Source organism: Protopterus annectens, chromosome 1.part1 (assembly GCF_019279795.1).
Source record: "Protopterus annectens isolate FY-2018-M chromosome 1.part1, PAN1.0, whole genome shotgun sequence".
Taxonomy (NCBI): domain Eukaryota; kingdom Metazoa; phylum Chordata; order Ceratodontiformes; family Protopteridae; genus Protopterus; species Protopterus annectens.
Genome location: NC_056726.1, coordinates 1025608912 through 1025623391, shown reverse-complemented (window position 1 = coordinate 1025623391; position 14480 = coordinate 1025608912). Strand labels below are relative to the sequence as shown.

At 39.1% G+C, this 14480-nt stretch overlaps 1 protein-coding gene across 1 annotated transcript in view; it reads right to left on the bottom strand.

Annotated features, from left to right (window-relative positions):
• The window catches only part of LOC122808787, a 735783-nt gene that overhangs the window by 161991 nt on the left and 559312 nt on the right, over window positions 1–14480 (bottom strand). The window contains exon 8 of the mRNA XM_044079826.1: window positions 2021–2299. Coding sequence (XP_043935761.1) covers window positions 2021–2299 — 279 coding nt within the window. The remainder of the gene's footprint in view (window positions 1–2020; window positions 2300–14480) is intronic.

The window sequence follows — 14480 nt, the reverse complement described above, 5'->3', positions numbered from 1 at the left end:
ATAAGCCCTTCTCTAGGTGTGATTTTTTTTGATTCCCCATCCATTGATCCAAATTGTGTTTGAATAGGGCCAGAGAATGCCTCTACATAATGTGAATAGGAAGCCTGTTCTAAAAAAGGGGCAATCTCAGAAACACATATCTGTCTATCCAGCATGTTTTGTTTGAGTCACTGACTAAGTTTAGATTAGTAGATTGGTAGACATCATGCTGTTTGACTTGTGGATGTGTAGCAGTTCCATTAGGGCTAGATTTATGAGTGCCTTGTAGGTCAGACCGTCATGCCTGATGTTGCAGAAGAGATTTAGATCCCTAGACTGAGTATTTCTGATGCCATTTGATTTGCTGATGAGCAGTAAATACATCACTATTGTGTTGGAAGTTACCTTACGCCAGACACAGGTGACCTCTTAGCAGTCTGTAGGATGCCAAGTACAGAGAAAGGACTTTGAGTCAGTCCATATGTGGATTAGGTCTTGCATCTTATTACTAGATATTGATAAGTAGTGTAGCACTATTTACTGTGCAGTTACTTATTTTTTCTTTATGTTTACATATAACTAAAATAGTCTATTATAAATTTTGTAAATCTGCATGTTGCTTAAATTCTTATGTATTGTTCATGAGAAATGTATTGGATAGTACTGTAGACCTTAAATTTAATAGAACAAACCCACCTAGCAACACCCAAATGCCAAAATTGGAAAATGAGACAAGCAAGAAAAAAACAAAAATCAGTAAGGCAGCCACGATAAAAGGTACTCTTTAATAAAAAGCAAGGATGAGCGCTTTCACGTACTATTAGCTTTTTCAGATCCTAACATAATGGTAATTCAGAGTCATTTTACATATCAAGCCATCCTATCACAAAGCAGTACATAAAATAGAGGCCACGTCTCTTTAAACATTAAGGTTCTGCCCAGCAGGACATGTGGTTAAAACCATCAAGAGATTGAGAGAGAGGGTAAGTAGGTATTTGTATGAGATAAGAACCAAGAATACCCCCTTTACTGAGAAACCAGATCATAGTTTTAGCTTTAGAGTACTACAACATGTTATTGGTACTATTAGGGGTGGAGATATCAACAATTATTTAGAACAAGCAGATTTACATTGGATCCTGAAATTACAGGCTCATACACATCCAGGTATCAATGTTAATGTTAGTATAAAACCTGCCCTGAGTGGGCAAAAACTTAATGTTTAAAGAGAGGTGGCCTCTATTTTATGTGCTGCTTTGTGATAGGATGGATTAATGTATAAAATATCTCTGAATTAACATTATGTTAGGATCTGAAGAAGCATGTAGTACGTGAAAGCGCTCATCCATTTACTAAAGAGTACCTTTTATCGTGGCTGCGTTACTGGTTTTTGTTTTTTACTAGACCTTAAATTTGAAAATTTTCTCCTTGATCCCCTCAATTAATCAGATCTGCCAACAGTGGCTAGGTCATTTAATGAAATAAAGAAAAGCATGTACACAAAAGCAACTAAGTAAACATAAAAGCAACATTCATCTTCTCATTCAAATGTATTCTTGGGATATATGTTGTGATAAAGTGCATTACTACTGCAAGTTGCATGTTGCAGACCTTTTTTATCCTTTAGCATATTGTTGTCTGCGTGACAATGGGGACATTAATGGATTCTGTTTTTTGTAATTTTTTTACTTATTGATTCATTTACAAATTAAGACCCACTTGACAAAAATCCCCTGAATTTAGTGATGCATGGAAACTCTGGCCTGATTTAAATGAATTGAATTACAAATCACATTATGCTTTTACAGGATATGAGAACTATATAAATCTACATTCGGTCATAACCCATTACCACTTCATTCTGTTCATTTTGCTGTATAGCTTGGATGACGTATATTTACATACCGCTTACTATTATTACTATTTAAGTCAGCTGTTGAATTTCGGAATGCTCACAGTGTTGGCTATCATGATAACCATGTGCTTAATAAATGGAAAATAAGCCTCAGCTGAATGTTGACATGCGGTAGTGGGTACTTACCATTTAGGATTAAAGGAACAGCAAGACTGCTTTTGCGAACTTGACGCAGACTATCATGACAATAACACTGGTAATAACTTTCATCCTCTGCTGTAGCATTCTGAATGTCATGGTAAAATACAGTGCCATTAGAAGATCTCTTCATTCTCCATACAGTGCTTTGAAATTTTTCCAAATTACATATAAAGAATGTGTAGGTACTACATTCAATAGTCACTTTTCTGCTCTTCTGATCGGACTCACGGATAGTCACTTGAATACGTGGCTTCTCCAAATGCCCTACATGTAAATTAAGCACAACATATCAAATTAATCTTTCTATAATCAGCATGCATTTATGACACCGAGGAGATATCACAAGTCTAGTACACATGTTTAGAACTTATTTTAACAAAATCTGACTGATAGTTTTGGAGATGTCTTTGCAAAGAATGTGCAGGTCACTGTAAAGTTAGAATAATGAAATCAATGGTGTACAGAAATCATCGTGGAATGGGACAATCAGAGGTTCAGAGCTAGGAATGAGAACATTGTCACACAATACAATGAGCCTAGCTTCCAATATAAATATGTGGACAAAACAGAAAGTTTAAGCACTTCCATTGCATATTTAACTACAAAATGCTTTACAATCAAAAACTCACACAGTTTGCTTTGTTTCCTTAAAATAATCAGCAAGGAAAATGATCATCAATGCTGAGCTGAGTTGACATGTTTACATGCAAGACCCAAGTTAGTAGTTGCATCTTAATTTTGAAGATGAGTTCCCATGAATTTAATTTCATGAAAGGGCATCTTAGTGAAACAATAAATCTGTACCATATCTATCTAGATATAAATACATATATAGATGTATATGTGTGAATGTGTGTATGTGTGTGTGTGTATTGCAGAATATCAAACAGAATTTGTTTGATATGACGATGACATAATAAATTAAATTAAATCTCATTTAGTTAAAATCTAAACTCCACAAGAACAGGACTTATGGCACCTGCTGTAGTCATAGTAAAGCCCTTTTTACTATTTTGATGTTTTGAAAATCAGCAAAACAGGCTCAGCACTTTACATTTGGCATTTGTATGATTCAAGACTTCTTCATGCACAACCAGCCAGGTATTGTTTCTGGCTCACTATAGTACACCGAGTTTGCATTTATAACTGAAATTTGGTTGGACAAAATGTTTACTCCAATTTTAGTGGCTTTAATGCCTCCCTGTTTTTCATTATAGAGTACCACAGAAACTCAAGTTTTAGTGGATTTAATGCCCCCATGTTTTTCATTATAGAGTACCACAGAATGGATAAGACCAAGGTGAGGGTGCAGTATTTTAGCGTACAATCAATAAGCTGAAGAAGACTGACTCCAGATCTATAAACTCATTTGAAATTGCCATGGAAGCAGGAGCAGAACTGTAATTACCTCCCCATTTACCATTTACATGATAATATGTACAAGCTCCTTCAGCAGTTCGTTGACTTCCTTGTGTCCTCTGTCCTAATGCTGCCTAGGCGACTTATCTTTAGGATCATGTTTTGGTCGGTACACATTCAGTGACTCGTATTAATAATTTCAATGAATTATGGTGGAATTTAAGTTCACTTACATTGCTACCTGTCTTCTTGGCCATACTTTAGATTTGCTGTGCATTACAGCCATGATGATGATGATGATGATAATAATTTGTTACTCATATAGGCCTGCTGAACATACAGTCCCTTGAAATGCTGCTACCCCTAGGAAATGATTATTTGTCCTGAAACCGATGTGAAGTTTTACTTTCAAGTAATGAGGAATTCATCTTTCTGGTTTCTTCCTTATGCTCAACACATCTATATTACAAGATTGAAATTTTAATTACTCGAATAACTAAAGATCGATCTTGCAATATTGAAAGCTAAAAATGTTGAACAGCTGATTCAACCCAGGGAAGCACTTCCCTTGGCCGCATCAAAAACCCCTTTAAATCCAAAGTCAAATGGGGGGCTGTGCCCCCCACACCCCCAACTAAATATACAACCAAGTTCACTCCAAATTGGAGAAAAGGGCATACTCTACATAACGGCCAAGGGAAGTGTTTCCCTGAGTTGAATCAGCCATTCGACATTTTTAGGTTTCGATATTACAAGATCATCTTTAGTTATTCGATTAACTAAAGTTTTGATCTTGTAATATAGACCCATGTGCAACTACCAGGGTATAGATCCATTGATGACCAGGTAGGTTTTGTTTTGCTTGGAAGAGTTAGGCCCTTATTTATGTTGGATTTTAGTTGCCTCTGTTAAGGATTTTTTTTTTACTATTGGTTGTGAAGGAGGTGTTAGTTACATACCATTCTGAAAAAGGATGATTTACTTTCTGACAATCCAAACAATTACATGCCAACCCTCAATCTTCAGTTTCTGAGTAGAGATTTAGAGAAGGTAGTTTATGTTCACTTTGATTCTTAATTGAGAGACAGATGTTGACTGGTAATATCTTATGTGGTGCAACTTCAGATCTATACACAGTAATGAAACAGCCATTAGTAGGGATTGTTGCTATATACTAGTCAAGAGGTGTCTCTCATCTGCTTTTTATATGGTAGATCATATCTGGATGATGTGGCTTATTGGGTGCAGCCTTGGAATGGTTTATCTCCTGTCTCACTGGTGATACTCAAACAGTTGTGTTCGGAGTTAACCTCTCTCCATGTCATTCTTACTACATTTATTATGGTGCACCATAGTGTTCTACAAGAATGCCCCCCCCCCCCAAAAAAAAAAAAATCTAAAGAAACATACCAAAAAAATCCAAAAAGAACAAAAGGATGCTGGTCCACGCTAGTATTACAGAGTTTAATCAACAAGTTCAGCACATTCATACCGTAATGTGCGGTTCTTTTTCAGAACCAAAAGTGACATCATCTTCCTGTGCTTTGTAAACATTTCCTGTTACATAACAGATAGTCCATAGGTTCATGGGAGGTTACTAGGCTAATGGCTCTATGGCCTTCACAAGCCTAGCTGTGTAAAAAACCCATGTACCCTAAATGACCATAGTTAGATGGTCATTGTTAGAATGATTCTATAACCAGCACCAACTACCCCTGTCCTTGAGGGACATAGTTGCCACCCTCAGGGTGTATTTACAGTCATCCATCCAATTGTCAAGGTTGCACTTACATAGGGCCATTGAGGAGACCTGCTTCACTGAGGAGTGGCAATCTCTAGAGGATATATCCATCCCTCCAACATGTTTTGTTAATGAAACAGGCTAGGTTCTTATTCCAGAGGAGTGGCAATCTCTGGGAGATATATCTGTCCCTCCAACATGTTTTGTTAATGTCACAGGGTCGGTTCTTATTCCAGAGGAGTGGCAATCTCTGGGAGATATATCTGTCCCTCCAACATGTTTTGTTAATGTCACAGGCTAGGTTCTATTCCAGATGAGTGGCAATCTCTGGGAGATACATCTGTCCCTCCAACATATTTTGTTAATGTCACAGGGTAGGTTGCAGTCTCTGGAGTGAGTGATATTGTCCCATGTGATTTACAGATATACAGCACTTCCATTAGGGCAGAGTCAGAGGCTGATCTGTAGGCCAGACATCAACATGCATGTATCATTAATTAAGTAATCATTAATCAGTTATTTGAACATCACCTTAAAGTTACACCGCCATTTTAAATCCACATTGCAAATACAACTATTAAATATAAACACACATAATATATATATATATATATATATATATATATATATATATATATATAAATATACATATATATATATATATATATATATATATATATATATATATATATATATATAAGATATACACACATAGGACACGTTTTTTTTCAAGAATCAGGTTGTGTTTTAAATATAGGTTCATAGGTTCATAGGTTCATACTAGGCTATCTGCCCTAGGGCATTTATAAGCCTAGCCAGAATGTGTTTGGCTTTCGCCACCCATTTTAAATTTATTTTGCTATGCCCTTTTTCGAGGTTAGTATACTGTGCCTCTGTCTAACAGTGACACAGAAGTGATACCCGGGGTAAATCTACGATCTCCCATCCACTCATCAAGATTCCTCTTGAAGAGAGTCAATGAGGGACTCTGCCTAACCTGGACTGGGATTTTATTCCAGAGTGAAGGGAGCCTCTGGGTTATGAATCTGTCCCTCCAGCATGTCCTATTTATTTCAGTGCTGAGGTTCAAGTCTCTTGAGCGCGTAGCTCGATCAGATTTGGATTTTCTGAGGTGCAGCATGTCCATTAATTCCGGGATGGACATGGCTTTATACGTCAGGCACAGATCGCCTCTGAACAGGCGGTATGCCACTGAGTAGAGCTGGAGTTTCTTTAACCAGGCAGCATATGGCATCTGTTTGAGCCCTTTGATCCTCTTGGTGAGGCACTTTTGGGGTCTTTCCAGTTGCTGCAGGTGTCTGGTAAGGTACATCCCAAAAGGGGCATTGTACTCAATTATGGGCCAGATGAGGGATGAGTAAAGAGGCACGATGACCTCCCCTGATCTAGATGTGAATCCCTTCATGATTAGGTGGGCTATATAAAATGTTTTTCTAACCACTTTGGCCACGTGGTTGTCAAATGAGAGATTGCTATCAACTTGGGTCCCCAGGTCCCTAATTACTTCTTCTGTACTTAATGGATTACCACCTATGTGGTAATTTGTGGGCAATTTGTTTTTGCCAAAGGGGATGACTATACACTTTTTGGCATTTAGCTTGAGGCCATGGCTCTGGCACCAGTTGTCTGTTTCTATGAGGCCCTTTTGGAGGATGCTTGTGTCGGCTGGAGAGTCGATTATGGCACCCAGTTTGCAGTCATTTGCGAACTTGGTCAGCCACAGTCCTTCCGTGTTGGCCTGTACCTCTGAGAAATATATACCGAACAAGAGAGGTCCCAGGACTGAGCCTTGTGGGACACCACTTGTAACTGGTTTGGAGACTGACATGGCTCCAGCAATTCTAACCATGTGGGTTCTGTCCTTTAGCCAGTTTGCAATCCATCTAGTGACATAGGGGTTTATATTTAAGCTGGTGAGCTTATCTATAATGCCCGAGTGGGGAATTGTATCGAAGCCTTTTGCGAGGTCCAGGTAGGCTGTGTGGACCACCTTCCCCTTGTCAATGGCCTTGGTAACTGTTTTAAAGAAATCAACCAGGTTTAAGAGGCAGGATCTGCCCTTAACAAAGCCGAACTGGGTAGGATCCAGTGTTTCTAGGTCCCCAATATCTTTATTTATGAGGTCCATGATGATCCTTTCCATAGCTTTGCAGACCAAGCTAGTCAGGCTTATGGGGCGATAGTTTCCAGGATCCGTTGAGGCACCACCTTTATGGAGAGGGACCACTCTGCTGGGATAAATATTTGCCCTTTTGGTGGGGGGGGGGGGAGTTTGCGCTGAACCTGTCAGCTAGGATGTTGGCAATGTCTGTGAGTTTGGTGTATTTTTTGTCATTTTGGACTAATTCTGAGCATATCTGGGAATTACCACCCAGGTTCCTAACATAACTAAAGAAAGCCTTGTGATTATCCTTAGTGTCCTGTGCAATTTTTCTCTCGAAGCTGGCCTTAGACAATTTTATGTGTGCCCATAGTTTTTTGCTAATACTGATCAGTGATGCCTTCCCTTTTTGGGATTTTGCTGTATCATATAGTAGCTTCCTCCTTCTATTGTATAGTTTGTTTATGGCTGGGGTCCACCAGACAGGACGCCTGCCTTTGGAGGATTGGGTCTTGGTTTTATTTGGGATCGCATGATCCATGCATTCCTGAAGGTGTTCATAGAATGCGTTTATAAAGGATTCTGCAGTCTGGGCCGTATTTTACACAGGCCCGGGGACTTTGAAGGATTCCACCTCAGTTTTGAGGAGTGTGAAATTTGCTTTAGAGAAGTTTTTCACTGTGGTTTTCTGGGCAGGGGGTGGGGTCAGGATATGAATATCCAGTGAGATTAGTTTATGGTCTGATCTTACCAGTGAGGGATACACTTCTGGTCTGGAGCATAGAGTCCCCATGTTGGTGATGATCAGGTCCAGCATGTTTTCCCCTCTTGTGGGAGTGGTAACAAGTTGTTCCATAGCATTTGAGTTTATAAATTCTAGGAACCTTTGGGCTAGGGTGTTGGAGCTAGAGTAATGCTCCCAGTCTATGTTTGGGTAGTTGAAGTCGCCCAATATAATGGTGTTTGGAGAGACCTTCATATTTTCCAGTGTTCTCAGGAAGGCCGAGTGGGGTTCCTGGGTTTGGGAGGGTGGTCTGTAGCAGGCTATAAACTGGAAGGCAGTTTTACCCACTGTTAGTTGCACATGGATAGTCTCTGATGCTTCGTGCTTTGCCACCAACTAGGAGGTGTGGGTATCTTTGATGAATATCGATACTCCCCCTCCTTTTGTGGTTCAGTCCAAGTTTTGGGGCCGAAAAGCATGGTATGAGGTATAACCTGGTAGTGCTGGGGTGCTCTCGGGAGCCCTGAACCAGGTTTCTGTTACTGCACAGATATCGATGTTCTCCATGCTAAGGAGAGTTTCGAGTGCGTGCATCTTGAGGTTTAGACTTCTGGCATTGAGTAGCATTACTCTTAGTTTCTTATCCCTTGTGATACCTATGGAGGTGGGTTTGTCTTTTGAGCCTTGCCTAAAAAAGGCACTATGGGGTAGCAAGAGCCTTTGCCAATATCTGAAAGCCCAGGGGTGACAGGTGCAAGCCGTCCCTAGCGAAGCATCGTGGCTTGTCGAGCATATCATCCCAAGCTGACAGGCATCGGATCCCCTTTGAATGACACCAGTACTTAAGCCAATTGTTAAAATTGATCATCTTGTCTTCATATTGTGGCATCATTCTTGGTGAGGGTAAGATGCTACTCAAGGTCAGGGTCATACCGGCCTGGGCTACATGCTTAGAGAGCTCCTTTATGTCTCTTTTCATGTAGTCCAGGGAGGTACATCTCAGGTCATTCACACCAGCATGGACAATAACTGAGTCATATTTGTACTTGCCTTGGAGTGACCTGAGTGCTTGTGTTATGTGACGGATCCTAGCGCCCGACAGGCTGCTCACTGTGACCCTCTCCTTGTTCAGCCTGGTGAGCGGGACGTCAGTGTGCCTGACGATAGAGTCACCTATTACAAGTGTATCAGGTGTGTTGTTTAGTCTTAAGGGCTGTGACTGTTTGGCACACTGGCTTTGTGAGATATGAGTTGCATGTGTTTTGTTTTGGGGTAGCGGCTGCTTGGGTGTCTGCTTTGGAGGTCTCTGCTGCTTCGGCATATCTTTATTTAGAGCCTCCGAGTATGTTTTTGTGTGATTATGTGCTTGGTTTGCTGTCGTGGTAGGTCTATGTGAGACTGGAATTGTAGTGAGTGTGGTTTCCTTCTCCTCCTGACTGGTTATGCCAGTACTGAGTTGAGAGAGCTTAGCCTCCAGTTTGGCTATACGGTTGCATCTCTCACATGTGTTGGAATTTGTTGGGAGGAGGAGAGCGTTGTCTGTGTACATGAGGCAGTTGTAACATTGCCTCAAGATTCCCAGATTCACCAGCTGGACCGGAGAGGAGATTGACAACTGACCTTTGGACATGCTAGAATAATATTGGAAATTCCTTAATAATTGAAAACCAGGGCCAGTGGGGAGTGAGGGTGTAGTGCTTTTAATTTTTAGTGCTGACTTATATAATTGCTTTAGTGAGCAAGTGCCAGGTAACTTAAGTGCAATGTGTTACAGGTAACTTAAATGCAAAACGACAAACAGTAACTTTCTTTCAAGTGAAACAAGGAAATAAGTACAGTAAGCAATGCAGATATCACTAGTGATCCACAGAAGCTGAGAAGCCGCGTATTAGGTGGAATTAGCGTTCCAGGAAATAACAAGCAAACAAACAACAAGCATATAAATAAAGCTAGATTCAGCAGGCCTGGATCTAGTCTATGCTACAGCAAACAAGGTGTACCAATTTCAATAAGATACAGTTCAAATATTCAGGCACTATAAACCTTTAACCAGAAATTCCCAGCTCAGAAGGGCAGAGTCCAGCCTCTTCTCCCACAAGAGTGCAGACCACAAACCTTCTTAATGTAAAATAACTGGCCTGAAGCCCAAGTGCTTAAACCAGAACTAATACACTTTAAGAATAACAGACACTGGGCTCTCAATCAGCAGTTCCCAACTTAGAAGGATGAAAGCTAACTGTCCTGCCACCACAGTGCATGCCACAAACCTTCCTAATGTAAAACAACTGGTCTGAAGCCCAAGTGCTTAATCCAAAAGACTTAGAATGATAGCTACACTTTAATCAAGTTACTACCAAGCAGTAATAAATACAATTGAATACTTTAGAGAATGCCTGGATTAGTGCTCAAGTTACATAAACAAAGCTAGATCCAGCAGGCCCGAATCCAGTCTATGCCACAGCAAACAAGGCGCACCAACTTCAGTAAGAAGCAGTTCAGATATGCATGCACTATAAGCCTTCAATCAGAAATTCCCAGCTCAGAAGGGCAGAGTCCAGCCTCTCCTCCCACAAGAGTGCAGACCACGAACCCTCTTAATGTAAAATAACTGGCCTGAAAGCCCAAGTGCTTAAACCAGAATTAATACACTTTTAGAATAACAGACACTGAGCCCTCAATCAGCAGTTCCCAACCTAGAAGGATGTAAGCTACCTGTTCTGCCACTACAGTGCAGACCACAGACCCTCTCAGTGCAAAACAACTGGTCCGAAGCCCAAGTGTTTAAACCAAAAGGCTTAGAATGAGTTACACCAAGCAGTAATAAATGCAATTGAGTACTTTTAAGATGATGCAAAAGTAAAAAAGTAGGTAGAAACACAAGTACAGTAAAAGCAGATGAAATTTTTTTTTTTTTTCTGAACAAGTGCTGAGATCAAAGAAACAGATTTGAGTGCTGAAACTAGAAAACTGGCTAGTTATAAGAAAAAAACTAAGCTAAAAGGCTTCCCTCCAACACAGAAGGGCTTGGGGGCTCAGAAGCCTACAAATAGTCTATACCACTTAACAGGAAAGGTAGGAAACAAGCTTAATTTTTTTTTTCTGTTTCCCAGATGCTCTCTTTGTACACAGTAGGAGTGCCTGAAATCAGAATATGATCTCACTGCACTCAGTTGAGTGAGCAAATGAGATGGGCCCAGAAGGAGTATCCAAACACAAATTTACAAGAGGGGCGGGCAGTTGCAAGGCCACTAAGATTCTGAAGAGCAGAGTGAAAACTTCCAGTTCAGCTAATATTCCTTCCATATATATCTATATATATATATATATATATATATATATATATATATATATATATAATATATATATATATATATATATATATATATATATATAAAACATACATATGACATTGCCAGTACTCAAACTAATATATTAAGTATGTAAAAGTGCTTTCCCTTAATTATTTGTTTGTTTGAAATTTATTAAAATAAGTAGTAACTATATTTAAAAAGGAAAACATTTATTTGCTGTAAGTTCTGAAACAGTAGTAATGCTGACTTTGTCATAAAACCCTGGGGATGAGATGCATCAAGCAACAACTGCCAATACAATTCCCAGTATTCCAGCCTAGGTTCCCATGGTCCCCTTCATACAAAAGGTGGAACATTTTCAAGGATAAAAACTTTTTGAAGTGTCTGCATTTGTTAGAATGACTGTTCATCATTTTGATTAATAACATGTACATGATCATAAACACTGGCTTTCAGATCTCTTTCAGTTTTTACCTATATAGAAAGCTGAACATGACATGCAACTAGCAAGGTATACTACTCCCCTAGTGTTGCAGTCATATTTGCCTTTTGGAGATATTACCCATAGGTAGATACTCATGGTATTGTTTACCGAATCTAAAACATATATACACTCTGAACACATTTAATTTTTTTCATTCCAGCCATTTTTTCAGCCCTGGGCTTCTTATAATTACCACCCTTCTCAAAGCATAATTTTATTTTTTTTACCCCTGTTGTACATATAAAGTGGGCTTTTGAGGGGTCCAAAAATTGCCTTCCATTTTCTATTCCTAATTTTCTTTACATTTTTGTTGCCTTTGTTGTATGGAATAATCATAGCTTTGGAGTCATCTTTTGATTCAACCTTAGGGTTTTTGTCAGCTACTCCAGGGTCTTCAAGAATAGATTGAAACTTTGTCACCCTAACAATTCACTAGGGTAGCCTCAACAAGTATATTTATAAGTTTACTTAATTATTTTTGAAATGTAGCATCATTAGAGACCAATCTAGACAACCTCACCATCTGCCGTTTGACCAAGTTACACTTTAACCACACTCCTCCAATACTCCTCCACATAAACCACTTCAAGAAAGCAAAAGTATCCGCTGGCTTTACCATAAAGGGATAATCCTCCGAATAAGTATACCACTGGTGTTGTAAAAGTACAACCTATTGCACCGAAGCAATGGTCAAAAAACTGCAGTTTTTTGACCATTGCTTCGGTGCAACAAGTTACACTTTAGCTAAAATGGGTGATTACTGGCGAAGTGAAGGTAACTGTTTGAGAAGGCGGTCTTTCTATATGTATTTTTGATTCATGCTTCTGGTAGGTTTGACTCTTAACCAAGGTAACATCTAAGTAGTCGATAGAATCTGAAGCCACTTTACTTGTAAATTGTATCAACTGTTCAGTATTGTTAATATACCTTAAAAATTCAACCAGTTTTTGCTGCTCACCCATCCAAATCATAAAAATGTCATCTAAAATGTAGATAAATCTTAATACACAGTTTGTACTTATTATGCAAAACCTACTTAGTCCAGCAATACCAAAAGATTATATTTGCAAAAACTGGAGCTCAGACTGCCCACTTTGCAACACCTTTGATTTGCTTAGAATATTTACCATCAAAACACAGAAAGTCATTTTTCATTACCATTTGTTTAGACCAACAATAATATTTATGACTTTTTGAGTTAGTGTGGAATTAATATGAAGTGATTCTTGGAACCATTCCAGTCCAAGTTCGTGTATAGTAACTGAAAACAAATACACCATGTCAATAGTCACAAACATGAGTCTGTAAAAAAATAAACTGCCAGCCATCACAAAATATAAAGTGCCAAGTGTCCTTAAGCACAAGGACTGTGTTAAAGTAAAAGATTATTTTAACTTTTTGTCCACCGGTTGTTCAAGAGACTTGGTTACTGTGCTCACAGAGCAAACTAACGGATGTAGTAAAGGGTCCAAAACAGTAAGTTTTGTGGACCCCAAATAAAGAGGGAATAACTGTTTTTTTTTTCAGGTTTAAGTATTTGCATTTAGTCACAGGGAACATGTTGGTCAAACATAAGTCTTCCAACTAATAATCTCTCCTTGCATAGGCTATATTGACTTCATTTTTAGATACCATGATATAAAAACTGCTTTCATTCAAATATCACAGCAATTTGCTTGAGTAGTAGAAGCAATCCATCAATGCAACCCACTCACCTTTATTGGGGTTCATTACCTGGCTGGATTTATCACATCATAAGTCATTTAACAACATATTTTCCTCATTGCTTAGGTTGTAGTATTTATGTATTGTGTTGTGAGAAGCTATTATTCTAATATCATTCTCACATAGCCTGTTAAAGAAAACTATCAGAAAGAAAAAGGGGTTGAAGACAATTTTTGCACCAACTGATCAATCCTGCTGCCAAAATTATATCATAACAGATTGAAATTAAGGTTTCTAGAATATAATTTTAACTCAATGAGTAAAACAACTAAATTCATGTTCACAGCAGGGGCAAAGGTGAATCCATTCCCTTTCCGAAATAAGTCACCATAAAGCTTTGTTATCATAAGGTGACTATAGTTGAAAACTATTAAGGATTAAGGCTATGGACTGCATCCCCCAGCCATCTGTATCCACCATGGACCTGTGGCTATATCCTACAGTCCCATGCAGCAGACAGATAAAACCCTAAATGTACCCCAGATGGCCAGTGTTTAAATAGTTGCACAGGTGCTGGAGACTTCAGAGGGAGACAGCACTCTTAGACAACAAAGAAAATAGACATAGGTTCCTCAATGGTCTCCATTACTGCATGCCTAGACACTGCATTTGAATCTACAGCCCAGCTAATGACATGGGTTTATAGCCATCAAAGTATTACACCATTCTACCCAAGAACTTGCAGAAAGTTGACTATTTTCAAAGTTCCAGTCATGGACAGTTTGGTTCATTATGATTTAGGTCCCTCTACATATCAGAGGTTTTGGTTTGATATTAGATGGAGTGGTCATTGCACTCAACCATTCAGGAGCTGCTGGCTATTCTGGAAGCATTGCTCAGACATTCCAAGGAGTGTTGTCTTGCTTACCAAGCCCAGGCCTCTGGAATATGAGCACTAGTCAGTAACAGGAGTTGTAGCAATCAGGAATGCTAAACTGATTTAGTTAATTCCTTACTCATTGTGCTGAAAGGAAAGCCT